This window comes from Ranitomeya imitator, chromosome 6, assembly GCF_032444005.1.
Source record: "Ranitomeya imitator isolate aRanImi1 chromosome 6, aRanImi1.pri, whole genome shotgun sequence".
Taxonomy (NCBI): domain Eukaryota; kingdom Metazoa; phylum Chordata; class Amphibia; order Anura; family Dendrobatidae; genus Ranitomeya; species Ranitomeya imitator.
Genome location: NC_091287.1, coordinates 125,768,171 through 125,795,308, shown reverse-complemented (window position 1 = coordinate 125,795,308; position 27,138 = coordinate 125,768,171). Strand labels below are relative to the sequence as shown.

The window sequence follows — 27,138 nt, the reverse complement described above, 5'->3', positions numbered from 1 at the left end:
GTTAATGTTTGAGACTAGCCCACAGTGGGAAGGGCCAAGCAAAAGGACCAGAGACAGTTCCTGTCAGGTAGTTAGAAAGAGCCCAGAGTGTGCAGGGAAAAGACCTAAGGTATAACATGAGCAGTGCCGCATGACAAGGTTGTTCATACCGAGAGAGGCAAAGAGAGGATAGCAAGATCCTGAGCACAGAACTAGAAAAGACGTGACTGAAAGAACAGACTGACCAATCGGAGACGGGTCCAAGGAGAGGACGCCCAGTAGTACGGCTCAACAGATTATAACTCAAAGAGGTAACAGGCCCACACAGGACAGAGTACATAAGATAAAGAGAATGCCCTGGGTGGAAGTTCCAGAGCATCAGAGATGGAAGAGATAAGAACTGCCCATACTGGCAAAGTAGCTCCATAAAAGGGAAAAGTATGCAAACCACAGGTTGAGGACTCTTACAAACTATATTGTAGTACTGAGCTGGGCTGTGGTGAAATAATGAGGAACATTAAGGCTATGTGCACACGTTGCGGATTTTGTTGCGGATCCACAGTGTTTTTTCCATGCGGATTTGCACCAAATCCACAAAGATTGCTCAGGCAATGTTAATTGATGGGAATCCAGAATTGGTGTGCACATGCTGCGGAAAATTCTGCACTGATTCTTTGTGTTTTATTTTCCGCAGCATGTCAATTCTTTTTGCGGATTGGCAGTGTTTCTGCACCCATTGAGTCAGTCAAATCCGCAGCTAAACCGCAGGTGTAAAAAGGTCTGCGGATTTGCATGCCAAAAACACTGAAGAAAGGAAGGAGGAAGAGTGTGTAGGCGAAGAATATGTGTATGGCCGGAGACTATGTGTGAGCGGAGAATATGTGCGGGTCTTTCTGCTGGTTTCTGTAAGGGGTGACAGAGACTTGCTGTATGCCCCCACCCCTTTAAGCATGTCCCGGTTGAAGCTGATACTAAATGCTTTCTGTTCAATGTGTATATACCTACTTTTGTGTTTTGCAACACTGTTATGTTCTTCATGCTACCATTTGTATATTGAATATAGTGAAAGCGTAGAAATAGGGTTAGCCACTAGAGGGGGCATTATAGCACACTGAGATTAGAGATAGGAACTCAGGAACAGTAACAGTTAACTTAGGAGGGGTCATCTGTGGGTAAGACAGGAGGATTTCCTTGTTACAAGTTAGTGGAGCCTCAAAGCTGAGACAGGCCAGGAGGGCCAGAGAGCCCAGGCAGTCCCGAAGGGCCCTAGAGCCCGGGGCAACACAGTGGGCCCCGCAACGTTCGATGTAAGAAGCCCAGCCTTCCAGGGTCAGAATTGCAGCAGTGACAGCAGCAGTGCAAGAAGCAGTGACAGCAGTAGTGAGAGCAGGAGCTACTGCAAGAGTCACGGCAGAACAAAATGCAGGTTGCTCCCATAAATGTGGCAGCTTTCTACTTGGGCAGATGAGCTCATGTCTGGTGCAAAATGGACAAGGGAACACCTAAGGGTAGTCAGCCAGACAGGGAGGACGCTGCGATACTGTGCCGGATGGGACGTCCCTGGTACAAACTGGAGGACATAGAGAAGAGCACAGGGAAGTGAAGAATGTGAATGGTGCCGTACTCTGTGTTGAAGCTGTAACTGATGTGGACGTGTTGCAATTGCAAACAAGTAAAGTTCTTCGGTTAAAGTTGGAAATGGACTCTGTCTCTTTATTTGCCAAAACCGGAGAAGAAGGGTCTCTGTGTGTAGGAGAGGCCTTGGAGAACCAGGCAAGTGAGACAATGGGACTGTATGTGTGTGATGCGGGTGGCCAGCGCGTGCTAAAGCAGACACCAGTGTGGGCCATGACTACAGCTCACATGTCTGTGTGTATTTGTGTGTGCAGGTGTCTGCACGGCTGTGTGCAGGTCTGTGTGTGTGCGGGTGTCTGCGTGTGTCTCTGTGTGTGTGCAGGTGTCTGCGGTTGTGTACGCAGCTGTATGCGGGTCTGAGTATCTGTCTGTGGGTGTCTGTGTACACTGTGTTCCAAATTATTATGCAAATTGGATTTAAGTTTCATAAAGATTTAATTGTTTTGTTTTTTAAATAAACTCGTGGATGTTATTGTGTGTCAGGGCTCAATGGATCACTGAAATCAATCTTAAACACATGTGATAATTAGTTTTCCAGGTGATTCTAATTAAAGGAAAACTACTTAAAAATGATGTTCCACATTATTAAGCAGGCCACAGTTTTTAAGTAACATGGGAAAGAAAAAGGATCTCTCTGCTGGTGAAAAGCATCAACTAGTCCAATGCCTTGGTAAAGGGATGAAAACATGAGATATTTCCCGAAAACTTAAGCGCGATCGTCGTACTGTTAAGAGATTTGTGGCTGAATCTGAGCACAGACATGTTTGTGCTGATAAAGGCAGAATGAGGAAGGTTTCTGCCAGGCAAGTTCATCGGATTAAGAGAGCAGTTGCTAAAAAGCCATTACAAACCAGCAAACAGATATTTGAAGCTGCTGGTGCCTCTGAAGTCCCTCGAATCTCAAGGTGTAGGATCCTTCAAAGGCTTGCTTTGGTTCATAAACCTACTATTCGGCCACCCCTGAACAGTGTTCACAAGCCGAAACGGTTGCAGTGGGCCCAGACATACATGATGACTAATTTTCAAACAGTCTTGTTTACTGATGAGTGTCGAGCAAGCCTGGATGGTCCAGATGGATGGAGTAGTGGATGGTTGGTGGAGGCCACAATGTCCCAACAAGACGTCAGCAAGGAGGTGGAGGAGTCATGATTTTGGGCCGGAATCATGGGGAAACAGCTGGTTGGGCCCTTTAAGGTTCCTGAAGGTGTGAAAATTACCTCTGCAAAGTATATAGAGTTTCTGACTGACAACTTTCTTCCATGGTATAAAAAGCAGAAATGTGCCTTCAGGAGCAAAATCATCTTCATGCATGACAACGCACCATCTCATGCTGCAAAGAATACCTCTGAGTCATTGGCTGCTAGGGGCATAAAAGGAGATAAACTCATGGTGTGGCCACCATCTTCCCCTGACCTCAACCCTATAGGGAACCTTTGGAGTATCATCAAGCAAAAGATCTATGAGTGTGGGAGGCAGTTCACATCAAAACAGCAGCTCTGGGAGGCTATTCTGACTATTCTGAGGCTATTATGACTTCATGCAAAGAAATACAAGCAGAAACTCTCCAAAAACTCACAAGTTCAATGGATGCAAGAGTTGTGAAGGTGATATCAAAGAAAGGTTCCTATGTTAACATGTAACTTGGCTATTAGGATGTTTTGGAGTTAAATAGCTTTTTTGTTTAGTGAATGTGACCTCCTAATGCTGCAAATTCCACAAATGAGCATTTTCAGTTCTTTAAAACATATCAAATTTTATAAATTCTACTGTGCCTAATAATTTGGAACAGTACGTTTTGAGTTTTTATTCATTTTGGAGATTATACTGTTATCATTGTGAGGTTTCTTCAATAACATTCGATGTATACCTTTGTATTGTAAGGCGACATCAAGCCCGGCTTATTAATGAAGAGGCGTCAATAAGACACCTATCCATTACTAATCCTATAGTTGTTATAGGTTAAAAAAGACATAGCCAGATTAAAGTTTTTAATAAAACACCACACAGTTTCCCATATTTATTATACAGCTAATCCATGTGACGCCCTCGATCTCCTGCAAAAAATAATAATAAACCAACACAAATACTCCCTGTTCTGATGTAATCTATTTAATAACGAGTGTACCACGACGATCTCCCCTATAGAACAGTGACATCGGGAGATGTGACCGCTCTACAGGGCCTCCCGCAATGCACTGACAGGAGACAATGGCTCCTGCAGTGCATCACTGCAGAGGTCACCTGAGTTTGTTCTCTCACTTTATGGATCCACTGAGTGAGAATTTTCTCACACAGCGTTGCCGGTGACAGCATGAACTCATGTGACCTCTCTCCCAGCAGCAGAGGGATATTGTTCTACAGAGGAGATCATTGTGGGACAGTCGTTATTAAATGGATTACATCGGAACAAGGAGTATACTGTTGGTTTATTATTTTATTTTTGTTACAGGAGATCGAGGGCGTAAAGGTGTTTGGTGAGTATAAATGTTGCATGTTTTTTTTTTACAATTCAACACAGGCATCATCTGATGGGACTACTTTCCCATCACCGGCTAATGCTTACACTGCTATATGTGACAACATAGCCGGATTGGAGATGTAGTCCCATCAGACAATGCCTGCCTACACAGACCCGCACACATACAGACACACACACACAACCGCGCATACACACACACAGACAGACCCCCGCAGACACACACAGATACAAGCAGACACCCACACAGACACACACATCTTCTCCGCACACACATAGCCTCTGCCCACACACATATTCTCCACCCACACACTCTTCCTCCTGCTTTTCTGCAGCATTTTTGGCATGCAACTCCGCAGCAAAACCACAAATCTTTGTGGTTTTGCTGCAGATTTGACTGACTCAATAGTAGTCAATGGGTGCAGAAACGCTGCAGATCCGCAAAAAGAATGGACATGCTGTGGAAAATAAAATGCTGCAAATCCGCGTGGATTTTTCCACAGCATGTGCACGTCAATTCTGTAATTCCCATCAATTAACATTGGTTGTGTACTACATTGGGGATCTGGTGTAATTCCCCACATCCAAAAATGCTGCAGATCCACAACAAATTCTGCAACGTGTGCAGATAGCCTAAAGAGGAAGCAATCTGTGGGTGGAAAGTGCTCTATGTGTTTAAAGGGAACCTGTCACCCCGAAAATCACGGGTGTGGTAAGCCCACCGGCATCAGGGGCTTATCTGCAGCATTCTGTAATGCTGTAGATAAGCCCCCGATGTTACCTGAAAGAGGAGAAAAAGACGTTAGATTATACTCACCCAGGGGCGGTCCCGCTGCTGGTCAGGTCGGATGGGTGTCTCCGGTCCGCTGCGGCGCCTCCCATCTTCATTACAAGACGTCCTCTTCTGATCTTCAGCCACGGCTCCGGCGCAGGCGTACTTTGCTCTGCCCTGTTGAGGGCACAAGAAAGTACTGCAGTGCGCAGGCGCCGGAAAGGTCAGAGGCCCTCTTTCTCCTCTTTCAGGTAACATCGGGGGCTTATCTACAGCATTACAGAAAGCTGTAGATAAGCCCCTGATGCCGGTGGGCTTACCTCACCCGCGATTTTCGGGGTGACAGGTTCCCTTTAAAGTTTAATTTTGACTGGTAGTCTCCCTCGTTGCTCAACACCTTGTCCTAGCAAACAAAAGTCACCAGTTACACATGACCTGCAAAGGCATAGCACCCCCACTGCACAAGTTCACACACCCAGCCAGGACCTCCACTTTCACATAATGTGCCATGGTGCAAGAGATGAGTACCTCACCAACAGCTACCACACCATGCCACGTTACACTGTCTTAAAGGGACTCTGTCACCTGAATTTGGAGGGAACAATCTTCAGCCATAGGGGCGGGGTTTTCGGGTGTTTGATTCACCCTTTCCTTACCCGCTGGCTGCAATATTGGATTGAAGTTCATTCTCTGTCCTCCATAGTACACACCTGCGCAAGATTGCACCTTGTGCAGGCATGTACTACGGAGGACAGAGAATGAACTACAATCCAATATTGCGGCCAGCATGCAGCCATCGGGTAAGGAAAGGGTGAATCAAACACCCAAAAACCCCGCCCCTGTGGCTGAAGATTGTTCCCTCCAAATTCAGGTGACAGAGTCCCTTTAAACTTGCAAAGCTTTAAACCAGACCAGGCAGGCTGAACATTTGCCAAGTTTATCACAATGGTGCTATAATAGATTTGGTGCATTTTTCTAGGCATGTTAGACACTTTCCTTCTTTATGTCTCCTCTTGGTAAGATAAACTTATTTACACTGTCAGTCCACAAGACTTTTGCATGTACCTAGTTTTGTAGAAATTCTGCATATCATGAGTTAGTTTACCACTGATTTTTTAATTTTGACTAGTGCCCGACTGCAGGATCGGAACTAACAACTGTGTCCTACCGTAGACAGAGCAAGGGTGAACTCCTGCTGCAGCAGGTTGTCTCACAGTCAGACACATTATTGTGAGAATAAGAGGCTGATCATACAGAGAAGATTTTTTTTTCTAAATCATTTTCTGTTTTAATTACACTATAAAACAAATCAGGATCAAATAAGGAGCTACATAGAGGATTTTTTTTGCATTGTTTCAGTTGTTTTGTCATTTTATTTGCTTAGATTTTTTTTAAAGTAGTACATGATTAAAAAAACCCTCTAAACTTAACTTTTCTGCGTTTTATAGTATGACATGTTAAACAGGCATATGCAAGTATTAATGAAATTGTCTGAACAAAGGGCCATTCAAATCAATGGTAGTTTGCTTAATATTTGTGTCCCAAATTTTATATGATTTGGGGAAAATGGAATTTATCATCATTTATCAAATTTTCTATAATTTTGGATATTAATAAGGAAACAAGATTATAGTCCCAATGGTGTGTTCAACTGACACATTTACATGATATGCCAAATTTATTTTGAGTTAATTTCCTCATAAAAAATAGTATCATAGCTATCCATGTCTTATAGTAATTTAAAGCCAACCCTTTTCCCTCTTTTTCCTGGATTCCCCAGTTCTCCAACACTGCCAGGAGCACCAAATGGACCCTGTGGAAAAAAGAATATAAGTAATAAGTCATATTTCTTTTATTTCTTATATCCATAATGAACAGAAAATAAGTTAGACTGCATTCATTCTGAATATAGTTTTGACTTCGTACCGGAAGGCCATTAAGTCCAGTTATTCCTGTATCTCCTTTGATGCCTTGGATTCCTGGCTCTCCCTAGAGGAAAAACAAGTCACTTTAATGCTAGAAATATAGGTTTACATAGGAAGCCTTAAACATTTTCATGACAAAAGTTGAAAAGTTGTTTGAGTGCTAAATTGTTTTGTATATAAAAATGTTAACTTTCTTGGTCCAGCAGTCATGCAAAAGTTGGAATTACCAGGGGTAGATCTGCAGCTCCCAGCTGCAGATATTTTAGAAATGATGTATTTCCTGTGTTCCAGAAGCATCCAAGAACTTCTGGCCGGCGTCGGTAACAGCTGATCAGTGGTGAAGCCAGGGGTCGCAGTCCGACTAATCAGATATTGATGACCTATCCTGAGTGTCATGCCCGCAGGTGGCATACGTGGTTCGAGAACCCACTGTGCCACAGGGCTGGACCTGCCTAGGAAGGTGCGTAGCTAAGTGGCTACCTGGTGTTCAAAGGATCTCCTAATGGTGGAGACAGGCTGGGCTGCAGGAAGCCACCAGTTACCACTCCTAGATAGTCCCCAGTACTTCAGCTGCTGATCCCAGGGATCAAGTTCACTGACGTGGCTCAGTCAACACTCAGACTCGGCTGATTCGGAGACTGTTTTTAGCAGTCCGGAATAATAGGAAGCACACATGCAGATGCAAGGTTTTCAGATACTAGTACTAACACCAGCTACACACCCAGGAATGATGTTCAGGCACTGGCCACACAAGGACTAGGGGGTTCGGGTTCAGCACTGGCCATGCAAGGACCAGGGGTTCGTGCTCAGGACTGGCTCCACTTGGACCAGGGGTTTGGGCTTAGTACACTGGCCACGCAATTACCAGGAGACCAGCAACTTTCTCGTAGGAGAAACAACACACTAATGAACTCTGTTGCTTCGGTGACTCCCTATAGAGGATGGATCATTATGTGCAAGACGACTCCCAGCATTTGGCTGGGAGCCATCTTGCAGGTGAATCCTGATACTAAATGCCTCCCAGCAATTTGCTGGGGGCATTTTATGATGTGTGTGCACTGCCCCTTTAAGAACCTGGGAGTATGCATGCACACAATAGGCATGCCCCCAGGAAGTGCGGCATGCACAAGCAGAAGGCACGCCAGCAGATAGGAAGATGACTGCGCCGCCGTGGCAGTGAGTATGTCAGTGTCGCTGCATGGGTTAAGGAGGAGAATGAGGAGACAAATGTGGGGATGCTGGCATTAATGTTACACTGAGGAATGGCCATCAATAAAAAAGTGGTTACCAACCCTTTTAAGACAAATGTTTTCATGTAATGAGCATTTGTAGGATTTCAATGACAAATTATACAACTTTCTAATATGTTTTGTGTTTCGATTACTCACCGTCACCATTGTATACTATTTTTATAGTAAATGAATATACTGTTGTTTCCATTCAGAGGCAGCAAACACTTACAAAACTAGTGGTGCCCTCTGCAATTGTACCCAGTCTAGGTGATACTCTATGAGTTAAACATGGTAATGTAAGTTACAATGTTACACATTCCCAGAGAGATATAAGGATCATTCTAGAGTCCTCACTCTCCAGCTGGTAGAATGTATTTCCTTTGGGCAATGCACTGATCTCAGATTTGATTGGGAAATCAAAGCTGCACATACACGTATTGATTGAACCAGAGCCGTAGTCGCAGCTACACTTTTTTTTTACCTAGTCTAAAAGTTGAATTGCCCTCTTTTAACCTCACTATGGAACTGAGATGGTAGGGTCGGTCTAACATTGGGGAAATGTAGTATTACAGGTGCATCTCACAAAATTAGAATACCATCAAAAAGTTAATGTATTTCAGTTGTTCAATACAAAAAGTGAAACACACATATTAGATAAAGTCATTACAAACAGAGGGATCTATTTCAAGTGTTTATTTTTGTTAATGTCGATGATTATGGCTTACAGCCAATGAAAGCCCAAAAGTCATTATCTCAGTAAATTAGAATACTTTATAACACCAGCTTGAAAAAATGATTTTAAAATCCGAAATGTTGGCCTACTGAAATGTATGTTCAGTAAATGCACTCATTACTTGGTTGGGGCTCCTTTGGCTTCAATTACTGCATCAATGCAGCATGCAGTGACACTGCTGAGTTGTTATGGAAGCCCAGGTTGCTTTGATAGCAGCCTTCAGCTCGTCTGCATTGTTGGGTCTGGTATCTCTAATCTTCCTCTTGACAATACCCCATAGATTCTCTATGGGGTTAAAGTCAGGCTAGTTTGCTCGCCAATCAATCACAGTGAGACTGTTGTTTAAACCAGGTATTGGTACTTTTGGCAGTGTGGACAGGTGCCAATTCCTGCTGGTGAATGAAGTTTCCATCTCCAATAAACTTTTCAGCAGAGGGAAGCATGAAGTACTCTGAAATTTCCTGGTAGACGGCTGCGCTGACTTTGGTCTTGATAAAACACAGTGGACCTACACCAGCAGATGACATGGCTCCCGAAACCATCATTGATTTTGTGAGATGCACCTGTACATACCACCTATTAAAATGAATTGAAATGATTGGTTGCTGGGTGAAGCAATTCTTTAACCTTCTGATTAATATGTGACTAAAACTTCTAAACAGACTAAAGGTGAACTTCAAGCTTAAGGAACATCAGTGTCAGTTTGCACCATCCATCATTGTATGAGCCAAAGTGGACTTCATGGGAGACGACCAAGGAGGACACGATTGTTGAAAAAAAATCATAAAAATGCCCGACTAGAATTTGCCAAACTACATGTTGACAAGCCACAAAGGTTCAAGGAGAATGTCCTATGGACAGATGAGACAAAAATGAAACATTTTGGCAAGTCACATCAGCTCTATGTTCACAGACTGAAAAATGAAGCAAATCAAGAAAAGAACACTGTTCCTACTGTAAAACATGGAGGAGGCTCTGTTATGCTCTAGGGCTGCTTTGCTGCATCTGGCACAGGGTGTCTAGAATCTGTGCAGGGTACAATGAAATCTCAAGACTATCAAGGGATTCTGGAGAGAAATGTGCTGTCCAGTGTCAGAAAGCTTGGTCTCTGTCTCAGGTCATGGGTTTTACAACAGACTAATGACCCAAAACACACAGCTAAAAACACCCAAGAATGGCTAAGAGGAAAACATTGGACTATTCTGAAATGGCCTTCTATGAGCCTTGACCTAAATCCTATAGAGCATCTTTGGAAAGAGCTGAACCATGCCGTCTGGAAAAGGCAACCTTCAAACCCCAGACAACTGGAGCAGTTTGCTCTTGAGGAGTGGGCCAAAATAGCTGTTGAGAGGTACAGAAGTCTCATTGACAGTTACAGGAATCGCTTGATTGCAGTGATTGCCTCAAAAGGTTGTGCAACAAAACATTAAGTTAAGGGTACCATCATTTGTGTCGAGGCCTGTTTCATGAGTTTTATTTTTTTAAATTCTGTTGAAAAGCAATGTCTGACTTTCATTTGTTCATTTTCATAGATTTTTTATTTATTATTACTTTTGTCACATTCAAGTTATTTCTGTGACAATTGTGGATTTTTCTGTAATTAAAAGAGGGGTACCAACAATTTTGACCACGAGTGTAGATGCACAGCAGAATTTTATTTTTTTTGTCACCTTGGTGATAGTATCTTGGATAACTTGAAAGATAACATTTTAAAAATAACATTCTCTAAGTTATTCATTTTCTTTTAGAAGCAAGCCAGATCTTATTTTATGGCTTTAACAAACAGTTCTGCGTCTGGCTTCTCATTATGTGAGATCACTTCAAAGTAATTCCTACCATATGCATTCGGGTGTGTACTCGTATATTTACAACACTAATTGTGAAATTACTCTAAAATAAATAGTAAGAAAATCTATAGCCCTACAACTGTTCTCCACACATAGGGCCAAATAAAAGGCTTATTCTGTCTTCATGGGACAGTCCGTGCCAAACTCTTACTATTTTCCCATACATGAAATTTATATGTCCATATAGTTAGAAACAGGGCAATTCCAGCTTACCTGCTACCGGAGGATTTAAATATTGAAATGGTGCCTCACAGCGCAATATCAAATTTCTTTGAATTAGCACAATTCCGTCATTATTTTGGGGGTTTTGTGTTTTGGATATTCATTGTAAGGTAAAAATGACCTGTCAACATGATTCTCCAGTTTAATTCGATTACTGCAAAAGCAAACTTTTATACATTTTCTTCTGTAAAAATATAGCTTGTGATACCAATTTTTAGACTTGTAACATTTTTATTTTTCCTTCCATGGAGCTGTGAAAGGACTTGTTTTTTTGTTATTTTTTTTTATTCACACAAATTTGGGGTACATGATGACATTTTGATTGCTGTTTGTTGCATTTTTGTGGTTCCATTTTTTTTCTTTACTGTACCGGCTTAATTAGTTATACACTGACGAGCAAAAGGGTAACAATGTTTTGAACTTTTGACTTTTTCTTTCTGTGTACTGCAAGATACAACCTGCTCTCACATTCCCTAATATCTCAGTGTGTTATTAGGCTGACTCCTAAGGAAAAGATCACTGGTTCGAACTGAGGAGCAGCCATGAAGAAGTTTTCCCCAAAAAGGAGAAACAGCATCATCCAGCTCATTAACCCCTCTGTGACCTTAGACGTACTATCCCGTCGAGGTGCCCTGGGCTTATCTGACCCTGGACGGGATAGTACGTCATAGCCGATCGGCCGCGCTCACGGGGGGAGCGCGGCCGATCGCGGCCGGGTGTCAGCTGCTTATCGCAGCTGACATCCGGCACTATGTGCCAGGAGCGGTCACGGACCGCCCCCGGCACATTAACCCCTGGCACACCGCGATCAAAGATGATCGCGATGTGCCGGCGGTGCAGGGAAGCACCGCGCAGGGAGGGGGCTCCCTGCGGGCTTCCCTGAGCCCCCCGCAGCAACGCGATGTGATCGCGTTGCTGCGAGGGTCTCCTCACCTCCCTCCCTGCTCGAGCCCCGGATCCAAGATGGCCGCGGATCCGGGTCCTGCAGGGAGGGAGGTGGCTTCACAGAGCCTGCTCAGAGCAGGCACTGTGAAGCAGCCTGCACTCCTATCAGATCAGTGATCTGACAGAGTGCTGTGCAAACTGTCAGATCACTGATCTGTGATGTCCCCCCCTGGGACAAAGTAAAAAAGTAAAAAAAAAATTTTCCAAATGTGTAAAAAAAATAAAAAAAAAATATTCCAAAATAATGAAAAAAAAAAAAAATATTATTCCCATAAATACATTTCTTCATCTAAATAAAAAAAAAAAACCAATAAAAGTACACATATTTAGTATCGCCGCGTCCGTAACGACCCGACCTATAAAACTGTCCCACTAGTTAACCCCTTCAGTAAACACCGTAAGAAAAAAAAAAAAAAAAACGAGGCAAAAAACAACGCTTTATTATCATACCGCCGAACAAAAAGTGGAATAACACGCGATCAAAAGGACAGATATAAATAACCATGGTACCGCTGAAAGCGTCATATTGTCCCGCAAAAAAAGAGCCGCCATACAGCATCATCAGCAAAAAAATAAAAAAGTTATAGTCCTGAGAATAAAGCGATGCAAAAATAATTATTTTTTCTGTAAAATAGTTTTTATCGTATAAAAGCACCAAACCATAAAAAAATGATATAAATGAGGTATCGCTGTAATCGTACTGACCCGAAGAATAAAACTGATTTATCAATTTTACCAAACGCGGAACGGTATAAACGCCTCCCCCAATAGAAATTCATGAATAGCTGGCTTTTGGTCATTCTTCCTCACAAAAATCGGAATAAAAAGCGATAAAAAAATGTCACGTGCCCAAAAATGTTTTCAATAAAAACGTCAACTCGTCCCGCAAAAAACAAGACCTCACATGACTCTGTGGACCAAAATATGGAAAAATTATAGCTCTCAAAATGTGGTATTGCAAAAAATATTTTTTGCAATAAAAAGGGTCTTTCAGTGTGTGACGGCTGCCAATCATAAAAATCCGCTAAAAAACTCGCTATAAAAGTAAATCAAACCCCCCTTCATCACCCCCTTAGTTGGGAAAAATAAAAAAAAATGTATTTATTTCCATTTTCCCATTAGGGCTAGGGTTAGGGCTAGGGTTAGGGCTAGGGTTAGGGCTAGGGTTAGGGCTAGGGCTAGGGTTAGGGCTAGGGCTAGGGTTAGGGTTAGGGCTAGGGTTAGGGCTAGGGTTAGGGCTAGGGCTAGGGTTAGGGCTAGGGCTAGGGCTAGGGTTAGGGCTAGGGTTAGGGCTAGGGTTAGGGCTAGGGTTAGGGTTAGGGCTAGGGTTAGGGCTAGGGTTAGGGTTAGGGCTAGGGTTAGGGTTGGGGCTACAGTTAGGGTTGGGGCTAAAGTTAGGGTTAGGGTTTAGATTACATTTACAGTTGGGAATAGGGTTGGGATTAGGGTTAGGGGTGTGTCAGGGTTAGAGGTGTGGTTAGGGTTACCGTTGGAATTAGGGTTAGGGGTGTGTTTAGATTAGGGTTTCAGTTATAATTGGGGGGTTTCCACTGTTTCGGCACATCAGGGGCTCTCCAAACACGACATGGCGTCCGATCTCAATTCCAGCCAATTCTGCGTTGAAAAAGTAAAACAGTGCTCCTTCCCTTCCGAGCTCTCCTGTGTGCCCAAACAGGGGTTTACCCCAACATATGGGGTATCAGCGTACTCAGGACAAATTGGACAACAACTTTTGTGGACCAATTTCTCCTGTTACCCTTGGGAAAATACAAAACTGGGGGCTAAAAAATAATTTTTGTGGGAAAACAAAAAGATTTTTTATTTTCACGGCTCTGCGTTATAAACTGTAGTGAAACACTTGGGGGTTCAAAGTTCTCACAACACATCTAGATAAGTTCATTGAGGGGTCTAGTTTCCAATATGGGGTCACTTGTGGGGGGTTTCTACTGTTTAGGTACATTAGGGGCTCTGCAAACGCAATGTGACGCCTGCAGACCAATCCATCTAAGTCTGCATTCCAAATGATGCTCCTTCCCTTCCGAGCCCTCCCATGCGCCCAAACGGTGGTTCCCCCCCACATATCGGGTATCAGCGTACTCAGGACAAATTGGACAACAACATTTAGGGTCCAATTTCTCCTGCAAACCTTGGAAAAATACAAAACTGGGGGCTAAAATATAATTTTTGTGGAAAAAAAAATATTTTTTATTTGCATGGCTCTGCGTTATAAACTGTAGTGAAATACTTGGGGGTTCAAAGCTCTCACAACACATCAAGATGAGTTCCTTAGGGGGTCTACTTTCCAAAATGGTGTCACTTGTGGGGGGTTTCTACTGTTTAGGTACATTAGGGGCTCTGCAAACGCAATGTGACGCCTGCAGACCATTCCATCTAAGTCTGCATTCCAAATGGCGCTCCTTCCCTTCCGAACCCTCCCATGCGCCCAAACGGTGGTTCCCCCCCACATATGGGGTATCAGCGTACTCAGGACAAATTGGACAACAACTTTTGGGGTCCAATTTCTCCTGTTACCCTAGGGAAAATACAAAACTGGGGGCTAAAAAATAATTTTTGTGGGAAAAAAATTTTGTTTTATTTTTATGGCTCTGCATTATAAACTTCTGTGAAGCCCTTGGTGGGTCAAAGTGCTCACCACACATCCAGATAAGTTCCTTAGGGGGTCTACTTTCCAAAATGGTGTCACTTGTGGGGGGTTTCAATGTTTAGGCACATCAGTGGCTCTCCAAACGCAACATGGCGTCCCATCTCAATTCCTGTCAATTTTGCATTGAAAAGTCAAACGGCGCTCCTTCCCTTCCGAGCTCTCCCATGCGCCCAAACAGTGGTTTACTGCCACATATGGGGTATCAGCGTACTCAGGACAAATTGGACAACAACTTTTGAGGTCCAATTTCTTCTCTTACCCTTGGAAAAATAAAAAATTGGGGGCAAAAATATAATTTTTGTGAAAAAATATGATTTTTTATTTTTACGGTTCTGCATTATAAACTTCTGTGAAGCACTTGGTGGGTCAAAGTGCTCACCACACCTCTAGATAAGTTCCTTAGGGGGTCTACTTTCCAAAATGGTGTCACTTGTGGGGGGTTTCAATGTTTAGGCACATCAGTGGCTCTCCAAACGCAACATGGCGTCCCATCTCAATTTCTGTCAATTTTGCATTGAAAAGTCAAACTGCGCTCCTTCCCTTCTGAGCTCTCCCATGCGCCCAAACAGTGGTTTACTGCCACATATGGGGTATCAGCGTACTCAGGACAAATTGGACAACAACTTTTGAGGTCCAATTTCTTCTCTTACCCTTGGAAAAATAAAAAATTGGGGGCAAAAATATAATTTTTGTGAAAAAATATGATTTTTTATTTTTACGGTTCTGCATTATAAACTTCTGTGAAGCACTTGGTGGGTCAAAGTGCTCACCACACATCCAGATAAGTTCCTTAGGGGGTCTACTTTCCAAAATGGTGTCACTTGTGGGGGGTTTCAATGTTTAGGCACATCAGTGGCTCTCCAAACGCAACATGGCGTCCCATCTCAATTCCTGTCAATTTTGCATTGAAAAGTCAAATAGCGCTCCTTCCCTTCCGAGCTCTCCCATGCGCCCAAACAGTGGTTTACTGCCACATATGGGGTATCAGCGTACTCAGGACAAATTGGACAACAACTTTTTGGGTCCAATTTCTCCTGTTACCCTTGGTAAAATAAAACAAATTGGAGCTGAAGTAAATTTTTTGTGTAAAAAAGTTAAATGTTCATTTTTATTTAAACATTCCAAAAATTCCTATTAAACACCTGAAGGGTTAATAAACTTCTTGAATGTGGTTTTGAGCACCTTGAGGGGTGCAGTTTTTAGAATGGTGTCACACTTGGGCATTTTCTATCATATAGACCCCTCAAAATGACTTCAAATGAGACGTGGTCCCTAAAAAAAAATGGTGTTGTAAAAATGAGAAATTGCTGGTCAACTTTTAACCCTTATAACTCCCTAACAAAAAAAAAAATTGGTTCCAAAATTATGCTGATGTAAAGGAGACATGTGGGAAATGTTACTTATTAAGTATTTTGTGTGACATATCTCTGTGATTTAATTGCATAAATATTCAAAGTTTGAAAATTGCGAAATTTTCAAAATTTTCGCCAAATTTCCGTTTTTTTCACAAATAAACGCAGGTACTATCAAAGAAATTTTACCACTATCATGAAGTACAATATGTCACGAGAAAACAATGTCAGAATCACCAGGATCCGTTGAAGCGTTTCGGAGTTATAACCTCATAAAGGGACAGTGGTCAGAATTGTAAAAATTGGCCTGGTCATTAACGTGCAAACCACCCTTGGGGGTAAAGGGGTTAAAAGCGGTCTTTCGACCAAGAAAATTGCAAAACTGCATCATGTGAGTGGCAAGACAGATGGAAGAATATGGATTAAAGCCTGTCCATCCATTCAAAAGCCAACAGGTGGACGTCCAGGCAAAATATCGGAGTCAACAAATTGGCTCATCACACAAGGTCTATCAGTTCTGGTGCGACAAACATGGCAGAGAGGTGACTCATATGCTTTGTAATAGTGAGATCACAGACATCCATTCAAGTACCATGCGATGCATGTAACACAAGTCTGGAATGGTAGGTCAAAAAAAGGTGAAGAAGCCTTGACTTCAATATTGTCATAAGGAGGGTAGGCTTGAGTTTGCAAAGAAGTAAGAACAGTGGACAGTAGAAGACTGGAAATGGATGATTTGGATAGATGAACGAAAGGCAATGAACTAGGCTCTGATGGGTGAAAATGGGTCTGGAAGAAACAAGGGAAAAAATGGGATAACGGATCAAGAAATTGAAGGAACTATCAAATTTGGCGAAGGAAGCCTGTTGATATGGGGTTGTTCTACAGCCAAAGACGTTAGACCAGGACCAATGGTAGTTTCAATGTTGAGCTATATGTGAATATTCTACAAGACAAGTTACTTTGTGCATTTGAGTAATATTGGTATGAAAGGTATGACATAGTGTTCCAGCTGGACAACGACCCATAACAAATGTCAAAATTGGAGAAGAAAAGGTTCAATGACAATGAAATAAAAGTGCTGGATTGGCCCCCACAGTCCCCAAAACCTCAACCCAATTGAATACTTGAGGGTAGAATTAAAGGAAAAATTGTATACATACGAAAGTGAGTCGACAAGTATGCACCAACTTTAGGAACATCTAGAAGAGACCTTGGAATCAGATTTCGGTCAAACACATGTTTGAATCTGGTCAAAACCATGCCCAGGAGGATTCTGTCAGTGTTGAAAGCCAAAGGTAAATTTACAAAATCTAATCGCCTTGTGTAAAAAGAGATATCCTGCCAATCAAATTATGTCCTATGAGCACAGAACAATTGTATTAATGATTGTTCTTCATCAGCTGGTCTAAACAGACTATTAGAGTGACTCTATGTGACTGCAGACTTACAGTATGAATCCACCCCAGTGCACGAACCTGAACCGGAGGGTATGTATGTGTGGTCGACTATAGGGCACGGCCTCACTCCATACAAGTGTATGTAAGCGAGGCTGGGCCCACTAGCCAGAAGTATGTATAATGCATGCATATCCTCTGGTCACGGTTCAGAAACCGGCAAATCCCTGCAGTGCACAGTGCATGCACTGGGGGGATTCATAAATCTGCAGTCACGGAGTCATTCATTCAGTATTTGGTCAGTATTTTACATCGGTATTTTTAAGCCAAAATCAGGAATGGAGAAATCAGAGGAAAAATATAATAGAAACATGTCACCACTTCTGTATTTATCACCCACTCCTAGTTTGGGCTTACAAATACTGATGTAAAATACTGATGTGATGCTAGTCACTGCTCACGGACAGACCGTGAGGCAGAAGAGTTAGACATTCTGGGGTCAATACCAAGAGAGTACATAGATAACTAAGGGAAAAGACAAAGGCGTAAATCAGGTCACAGTCCAGGGTCAATAACTAGAGATAGCGGGTCAAAAGCCAAATCACAAGACAAAGGGATAGTCAGAACACGGTCCAGATGGTCAGGCAGCAGAAGATCAGAACTCAGAGGAAAAGAATCAAGCTAACACTCGCCAAGAACCACAAACTACGTCTGGCAGGGATCAGGGACAGACAGCTCAGTTAAGTAGCTGGGCAATCACCAGAACACTGAACACCTGTAGAAAGTCCCGCAACTCCCAGTCACAGATTGGACAGCAGAGCTGTCAATCAAAGCACCGACAGATCAGCAAGCCCATCACAGGATTGGACAGCCAAGCTGTCAATCAAGACAGACAAATCAGCAAGACAGTTTCCATAGAACAGCATAGCAATCACTCACTGAGTGCAGGAATCATGGCAACTGGCCAAATACTGAATATGGCCTAATTTTACTGGTATTCACAGTTGCCTGAGCCAGCTTCAGGGAATGTGGACTACATCTGTCTTTTTATGATTTTCAGGTATATATTTCTGGACTACATCAGATTTGGTGGATTACAGCAGACCTGCATGGGATTTTTTTCTTTCAATAAATTGGTGAACGAGTGTGTGTGTGTTTTAGTTAGACACCTCTCCATTACTTTGCAATGTATCCCCTGGTGACCTCACGCCCTTCAGATATTTGCTTGAAAAAGGCTTATTCAAGCCGAAACGTTGCTGAACTATATCTGTACGTCCAAATGTGTAGAAAGAAGAGGTGGCCCTCACCAGTCTTAAAAGTCCATGATTTATTGAAGAAAAAACGGTTAAAACATCTTCAATGGGAGAATGGGAGATGGAGTGTGTGGGTGATGATGACCGTTTCACACTGTTGTGCTTCTAAGGGTCTTTCTTGGTGAGCACCCGACGTCTCAGGGTATATGCCTGCAGCAGTATTAAACACCGAGCTGGTATACTACACTTGTGGTTCCAGCGGTGCAGATCACTTTTTTCTCCTTCATTGCTGTGAACTATATCTGTATCCACAAGTGTCATTACTTATGTTTTATTTTTACCTCTTATTCTTATATGAATGATAAAATTTCAGCTTGAGTGCCAACGTTTTTTGCATTTTTTTCTGATACTATTTTCTTCAGAGCGCCAATGTCATTTTACAGTGAATACCCCCTAACTTCTCTTACCTCTCCATTACTAACCCCAGAGCTTGATGGCAGCTGTGGTTTTTGACAAATTACAGCTGTCATCAACCCTTACTACCATTAATTGCCACCACACCAGGGCAATTGGGAAGAGCCGGGCAAAGTGCCAGAATTGGCACATCTAATGTGATGCGCCTATTCTGGGGTGGCTGGGGACTGGTATTTTTAGGCTGGGAAGGGTCCAATAACCAAGTACCTATTTTCTTTACCTTGGCTGGTTATCAAAAATAAGGGGGACCACAGGTAATTTTTTAAAATTTAATAGGTTAAATAAGGCTAAACACCCTTTAGTGACATGTGAAAGGCATTAAAGGGTGCAAGTTTATTATATGTATGGGGCTTGTGACATTATACTCTATATCTACAGGACATCTATCTATCCATTTATACAAGATTGCTTTACCAGTTTTGTAAAATAGCCTCAAGTTGCATAGAGTATTATAGCATGTGAGCACGCGAGGTAAGGCTAGGTTCACATTGCGTTAATGGGTTAATGCTAGCGGACTCCGTTACATGGCGAAATTGTCGCAATTAATGCCATGCAACAGATCCGTTAGTGCACCCATTGACGGCAATGTGCTAACGGATCTGTAGCGCATCACTAGCGCATGCCATTTTCGGCACGCACTAGTGATGTCCCGTTAGTTTCAGACGGACCGCGGAGGCTGCTTGCAGCATCCGGGGTCCGTTCCTCGCTAGCGCAGATCGGGTATCTGCGGTTGCGGGATCGGCAAACGCGATCCCTTTTGGGACATTGCGTTAGCGCAGTCCGTAGCGCTATGCGCTAAACGGACTGCCCTAACGCAATGTGAACCTAGCTAATGCAAAAAACATCGCACACTCGCATGGCATATGCAATATACTTGTCCTACTTTTCTGGATCAACATTGAAGAGATTTTTTTTATGCAGAAGTGAGCGAGGCCTGACCTAGAGAAGCATGTTGTCTGGTTATTTTTGCCAGATAATGAACACTGTAAAATTCAAACCCCAAAAATAGAAGCATTGCATTTCTTTTTCACCATTTCACCAGACTTGGAGTGCTTTTCCCATCTCTCAGTATGGTATATGGTAAAGTAAATGATGTATTTCAAAAACTACTACTCGTTCTTGAGAAAATAAGCCCTCTTATGGCTATGTCAATGGAAAAAAAGAGTTTTGACTTTTGGAAGAAAAGGAGGAAATAACGAAAATGCAAAAAAGAAAATTGGCTGCGACATGAAGGTTTTATGAGCATGGATAGATAATACAGTATTGTCATGTTTTTCACATTGCAAATCAGTGACAGAAAGTTCTCTAATCAATGAGTAATAAATGAATGTGTGATATAATTTCTCACAAATCATATTTGCATGATTGTGTTTGCGGTTACTCAAGTATTCTCAAGTTACCAACCAGCCTAATAAAACATACAATAAGAGGCATAGCTAGGGTTTTGGTTTAGGGGGAGCAAAACTTCTGAGTGGGCCCCTAACCAGGTAACCTTGATTATAACTGGGTTATGCACCCTAATAGTGGAGGAGAACCTCAGCAGATGATCGCGCTATTGCTGAAAATAATCTATATATTCGTCTAAGGTCTACTTTCGTCTGTTTGTCTGTCTGTCTGTTTGTCTGTAACGGAAATCCCGCATCGCCGATTGGTCGCGGCCTGCAGGCCGTGACCAATCAGTGACAGACTTAGTCCGGCCGTGAATTGGCCCCTCCCTACTCTCCTCCAGTCAGTGCCACCTCCATACTCCCCTCCAGTCAGCGCCAGTGTGTCGCCCCATCCCGGACAAAATTTTTACTATTGATGCTGCCTATGCAGCATCAATAGTAAAAAAAAATAATGTTAAAAATAATAAAAAAATTAAAAATCATGCTATTCTCACCTTCCGTCACCTCCGCAGGTTTTCCGCAGTGATGCATTGCTAAATTACCCAGATGACTTAGCGGTCTCACGAGACTGCTATGTCATCGTGGGTTATGGCGCGGGATTTAAACACCGCTTCGCTGATTGGTCGCGCCCGGCCGCCACCAATCAGCAACATTGGCGTGGGATTTAAACCACGCTTCACTGATTGGTGGCTCCCGGCTGGCCGTGACCAATCAGCGACCATCCTGCCCCAACTTTTCACTATTGATGCTGCCTATGCAGCATCAATAATAAAAAGATATAATGTTAAAAATAATAAAAAAAAACCCAAAAGATTATATTCTCACCTTCAGCCACAGCCTTTCCCGCTCCTCGCGCTCCGGTCCCAAGAATGCATTGTGGCAATGCCCCGAGATCACGTGGCGGTCTCGCGAGACCGCTACATGATCACGGGTTATTGCCACTAGGCATTACTGGGAACGGAGTGTCGCGAGGAGCATCGGTAAAGGCGTCGGCTGGATCGGGGGGCCAATGGAAAGTGAGTATATAACTATTACGTGGGCTGTGTTATATACTACGTGGTCTGTGTTATATACTGCGTGGGCTGTGTTATATACTACGTCGCTGTGCTGTATACTACATGGCTGTGTTATATACTGCGTGGGCTGTGCTATATACTACATGGCTGTGTTATATACTATGTAGCTGTGTTATATACTGCGTGGGCTGTGTTATATACTGCATGGGCTGTGTTATATACTACGTGGGCTGTGCTATATACTACATGCCTGTGCAAAATACTACGTGGCTGTGTTATATAATACATGGGCTGTGCTATATACTACGTGCCTGTGTTATATACTGCGTGGGCTGTGCTATATACTACGTGGGCTGTGCAATATACTACTTGGCTGTGTTATATACTGCATGGGGGTATTATATACTGCGTGGGCTGTGTTATATACTATGTGGCTATGCTATATACTACGTGGCTATGCTATATACTACGTGGGCTGTGCTATATACTACATGGGCTGTGTTATATACTACGTGGCTGTGTTATATACTGCTTGGGCTGTGTTATATACTGCTTGGGCTATGTTATATACTACGTGGCTCTGCAATATACTACGTGGTTATGCTATATACTACGTGGCTATGCTATATTCTACGTGGGCTGTGCTATGTACTACGTGGGCTGTGCTATATACTACGTAGGCTGTGCTATATACTACGTGGGCTGTGTTATATACTATGTGGGCTGTGTTATATACTACGTGGGCTGTGCTATATACTATGTGGCTGTGCTATATACTGCGTGGGCTGTGCTATATACTGCGTGGGCTGTGTTATATACTGCGTGGGCTGTGTTATACACTATGTGGCTATGCTATATACTACGTGGGCTGTGTTATATACTATGTGGCTGTGCATTCTAGAATACCCGATGCGTTAGAATCGGGCCACCATCTAGTCTCTATATAAAGAGCAACATTGATATTACCGCCATATGGTTATTGGTAGATACCAGTCCTACAGAACATATAAGAGATCACAGCACAGTTACAGATAATGACTTACTGCTGACGTTCTTTCTGATGGAGTTATTCACTTTTCACATCTTTTCTAACTGGCTCAGACCGACATGACAATTTCTTCCAGCCACGACTCGGCTGCAGAGAATACAACAAAGACACATTTCACATTTTCAGCACTGTCCCCAATGGGACTATTACTAACCTGCACAAACTCCTTATCCTGCTGATACCCCAATACTGAGCAGCTGCTGCCGTATGTGTCCCCGAAACTATTTAATGGCTCCAACACTGTATGAGGGCCCCGTCATTGTAATCTCCACACTGTATGATGGCCCCCTACATACCCTCCATATAGTGTAATACACCAGATAGTCCTCAATATAGTATAATAAACTCCCTATAAGCAGACTATATATTGTATAATGCATTCCCCATAGGTCTCCATATAGTATAATGCACTCCCCATAGGTCTCCATATAGTATAATGCACTCTCCATAGGTCTCCATATAGTATAATGCACTGTATTATAATGTACCCCATAGGCAGCCTCCGAATTATAATGTACCCCCACAGGCAGCCTCTGTATTGTAATGTACCCCATAGGCAGCCTCTGTATTATAATGTAACCCATAGGCAGCCTCTGTATTATAATGTACCCCCCATAGGCAGCCTCTGTATTATAATGTACCCCCATAGGCAGCCTCTTTATTATAATGTACCCCTATAGGCAGCCTCTGAATTACAATGAACCCGCATAGGCAGTCTCTGTATTATAATGAACCCCAATAGGCAGCCTCTATAGTATAATGAACCCCCATAGGCAGCCTCTATAGTATAATGAACCCCCATAGGCAGCCTTTATAGTATAATGAACCCCCATAGGCAGCCTCTATAGTATAATGAACCCCCATAGGCAGCCTCTATAGTATAATGCATTCCCATAGGCAGCCTAAGTATTATAATGTACCCCCATAGGCACCTTCTATAATATAATGCACCCCAAAGGCAGCCTTTGTATGATAATGAACCCCCATAGGCAGCCTCTATATTATAATGAACCACCACAGGCAGGGTCTGTATTATAATGTACCCCATAGGCAGCCTCTGTATTATAATGTACCCCCATAGGCAGCTTCTATATTATAATGCACCCCAAAGGCAGCCTTTGTATGATAATGAACCCCCATAGGCAGCCTCTATATTATAATGAACCACCACAGGCAGGGTCTGTATTATAATGTACCCACATAGGCAGCCTCTGTATTATAATGAACCCCCATAGGCAGCCTCTATAGTATAATGCATTCCCATAGGCAGCCTCTATAGTATAATGAACCCCCATAGGCAGCCTCTCTAGTATAATGCCCCCCCATTAAAAATAATAAATAAATAAATACTCACCTCTCTTTCTCCTGGTTCCTGTGCTTCTCCGAGCTCCCGCTCATCTCCGGACAATGGGCGCTGGGTAGTGACATCATCGCGCCTGCTGTCAGTGTCAGCATTGGTGACGTCAGACGACGACAAGGGGATGATGGGAGAGAGAGTGTAACGCACTGATACAGCTGAACCTGCGATGACGGACGAATCGATTCTCCCTGCTCTGCCGCAAAATGTAACAGTATTGGCGCGATGCACACGCCGATACGGTTACAGTAGCATAGCTCCAGGTGGGCCCCCTCAGAGCACAGGGTCCATGTCCACCGCCCCCTTTGCCCCCGGTAGCTACACTACTGCATACAATACAGAAATATATTTTCACCATTTTGTCAGTCTGTTGCAGTTGCTAAATCAAGTTAAACTTGTTCTGAATAGCATAGTTAGGTATTAGGGTGCTTCCACATTACGTTCTGTGTCCCTGTAGGGGCATACGTCCGAAATCTCCCGCAATATGGGGGCCGGACACATGCACTAATGGGCCAATAGACTGCAATGGTAATGGCAAAGAAAACCTGCGCTCTGCCATCATCATTGTAGTCTATTGGTCTTGTCGGCGCATGTGTCTGGACCCCATTTTGTGGGGGATTTCAGATGTATGCCCCATCGGGGACAAAGAATGTGAAAGCACCCTTAGGGAAATCTATCCTTTTGGCATCAAAAATCATGCAAATTTTGTTGCATGGTGATTTAATTTTTTTTCTAAGGCCTCACACAGACGTCCGTGTTTCCGTACGTGTTGTGTCCATTTGTTCATGGGTACAACATGTACCCATTATAATCTACGGTGCTATTCACTTGTCCATGTTTTTCTCAGATGGTGCGTCCATTCAAAACTCATGGAGACATGTTCACTTTCTTATAGAAGCACAGATGACAAGGGCTAATACAGGACTATGGGTCCATGAAAAACACATAGAGCACATGAATGCCATCCATGTGTTCTATCTATGCAACATTGTAAAGTATAGGAGGAGGTTTGTAATTTATTTGTTTTTTTATCCATTCGTGAAACACATTGATGACATATGGATGGTAAAAACGGACACACAGATGACAAACTGATGGTAAAAATGGACACATGGATGTCACACTGATGCTAAAAATCGACACACTGATGACAAACTGATGTACAACACTGATGACACCGGTACCATTTTTTCATGCACTTGCTTAACCCCTTCATGACCTTGGGATTTTTCGTTTTTCCGTGTTCGTTTTTCACCCCCCTCTTCCCAGAGCCATAACTTTTTTATTTTTCCGTCAATATGGTCATGTGAGGGCTTATTTTTTGCGGGACGAGTTGTACTTTTGAACGACATCATTGGTTTTAGCATGTCGTGTACTAGAAAACGGGAAAAAATTCCAAGTGCGGTGAAATTGCAAAAAAAGTGCAATCCCACACTTGTTTTTTCTTTGCCTTTTTTGCTAGGTTCAGTAAATGCTAAAACTGACCTGCCATTATGATTCTCCAGGTCAGTACGAGTTCATAGACACCTAACATGACTAGGTTATTTTTTATCTAAGTGGTGAAAAAAATTTCCAAACTTTGCTAAAAAAAAATAAAAAAATTGCGCCATTTTCCGATACTCGTAGCGTCTCCATTTTTCGTGATCTGGGGTCGGTTGAGGGCTTATTTTTTGTGTGCCGAGCTGGCGTTTTTAATGATAGCATCTTGGTGCAGATACGTTCTTTTGATCGCCCGTTATTGCATTTTAATGCAATGTCGTGGCGACCTAAAAAACGTAATTCTGGCGTTTCGAATTTTTTTCTCGCTACGCCGTTTATCGATCAGGTTAATGCTTTTTTTTAATTGATAGATCGGGCGATTCTGAGCGCGGCGATACCAAATATATGTAGATTTGATTTTTTTTTTATTGATTTATTTTGATTGGGGCGAAAGGGGGGTGATTTAAACTTTTATATTTTTCTTATTTTTTTCACATTTTTTTTAACTTTTTTTTTTAACTTTTGCCATGCTTCAATAGCCTCCATGGGAGGCTAGAAGCAGGCACAGCACGATCGCCTCTGCTACATAGCAGCGATCTGCTGTTCGCTGCTATGTAGCTGAAAATCAGGTGTGCTGTGAGCGCCGACCACAGGGTGGCGCTCACAGCCACCGGTGATCAGTAACCATAGAGGTCTCTAGAACCTCTATGGTTACCATCCTGACGCATCGCCGACCCCCGATCATGTGACGGGGGTCGGCGATGACGTCATTTCCGGCCGCCCGGCCGGAAGCGGTAGTAAAATGCCGCAGTCTGCGTTTGACAGTGGCATTTAACTAGTTAATAGGTGCGGGCAGATCGCGATTCTGCCCGCGCCTATTACGGGCACATGTCAGCTGTTCAAAACAGCTGACATGTCCCGGCTTTGATGCAGGCTTACCGCGGAGCCCTGCATCAAAGCAGGGGATCTGACCTCGGACGTACTATCCCGTCCGAGGTCAGATAGGGGTTAAACACGGATGCGTGAATGGGGCCTAAGGCTGAGTTCAGATTTCCAGTATTCATCTGTTTGTAATGTATCCAGCAGCAATCGGTTGCCCAATGATGATATCCCTCCATTAACTTGGCAATAAAAATGGCACTTATAAATACACTTATTGACAACTGGACAATATAGAATAACTGCTGAAATTCATCAGGACTGGTGTTTTTCGTGGTGGTCTTAATGAGGGGGTGGGGTGGATTGGGAGATGTCTGATTCATTAAGAGATGCATGCCTGGTAATAAATCAGGCAAGGAGCAAAGTGCCATGGTCCTCTGTAGGGACCTCAATACAAATCTTACTAAAGTTGAGGACTGAAGTAAGATATTTTGCTGTAAGGAACACCACTCCTCCTCATGAATTTGACAAGCAGGCGTGGCCACGCTACGTCACGCCTCCATTCTGCCCAGCCCTGTTCACTTTGTAGGATATGATGAAGATGGAGTGAAAATACAAAAAACGAATTCTGAAAAAAGACAAAGACCACAATTCATCACTGGGTTGGAGTGCAAAGCGCCTGATCCATTAATAAATCAGGCAAATTGCGAGGTGGTCTGTGCCTCATCACAAATACTGCTCCAATCAGGGACTGAATTACTATTTGGATCACTTGGAACGCCACACTCATAAATTTGATGAATGGGGTGGCCACACTGTGTCACACCCCATCTTGCCCAGCCCCATCCACTTTTGTCGAAGCTTGGCAAAACAGCGTAAAAACATAAAAAAGTCACATCATTTTTGCAGAGCCTTGCATTGTGACAAAATTTGAGAATTTTTAAAGCTTTTTATGGCAGTTTTCTGGTGTAAAAGTGTTTAGGAATCGGAAACAAGAAGTTTCCCTTCATGCATACCAACATTCATAGTCAATTACATTAATGATATTCATAAGATTTTAGTTT

At 43.0% G+C, this 27,138-nt stretch overlaps 1 protein-coding gene across 3 annotated transcripts in view; it reads right to left on the bottom strand.

Annotated features, from left to right (window-relative positions):
- The window catches only part of LOC138642127 (collagen alpha-6(VI) chain-like), a 175,589-nt gene that overhangs the window by 46,508 nt on the left and 101,943 nt on the right, over positions 1-27,138 (bottom strand). For all 3 annotated transcript variants that reach the window (XM_069730064.1, XM_069730066.1, XM_069730065.1), the window contains exons 23-24: positions 6,789-6,851; positions 6,613-6,675 (exon numbers count right to left, since the gene is read on the bottom strand). In XM_069730064.1, the coding sequence (XP_069586165.1) occupies positions 6,613-6,675; positions 6,789-6,851 (126 nt within the window). The remainder of the gene's footprint in view (positions 1-6,612; positions 6,676-6,788; positions 6,852-27,138) is intronic.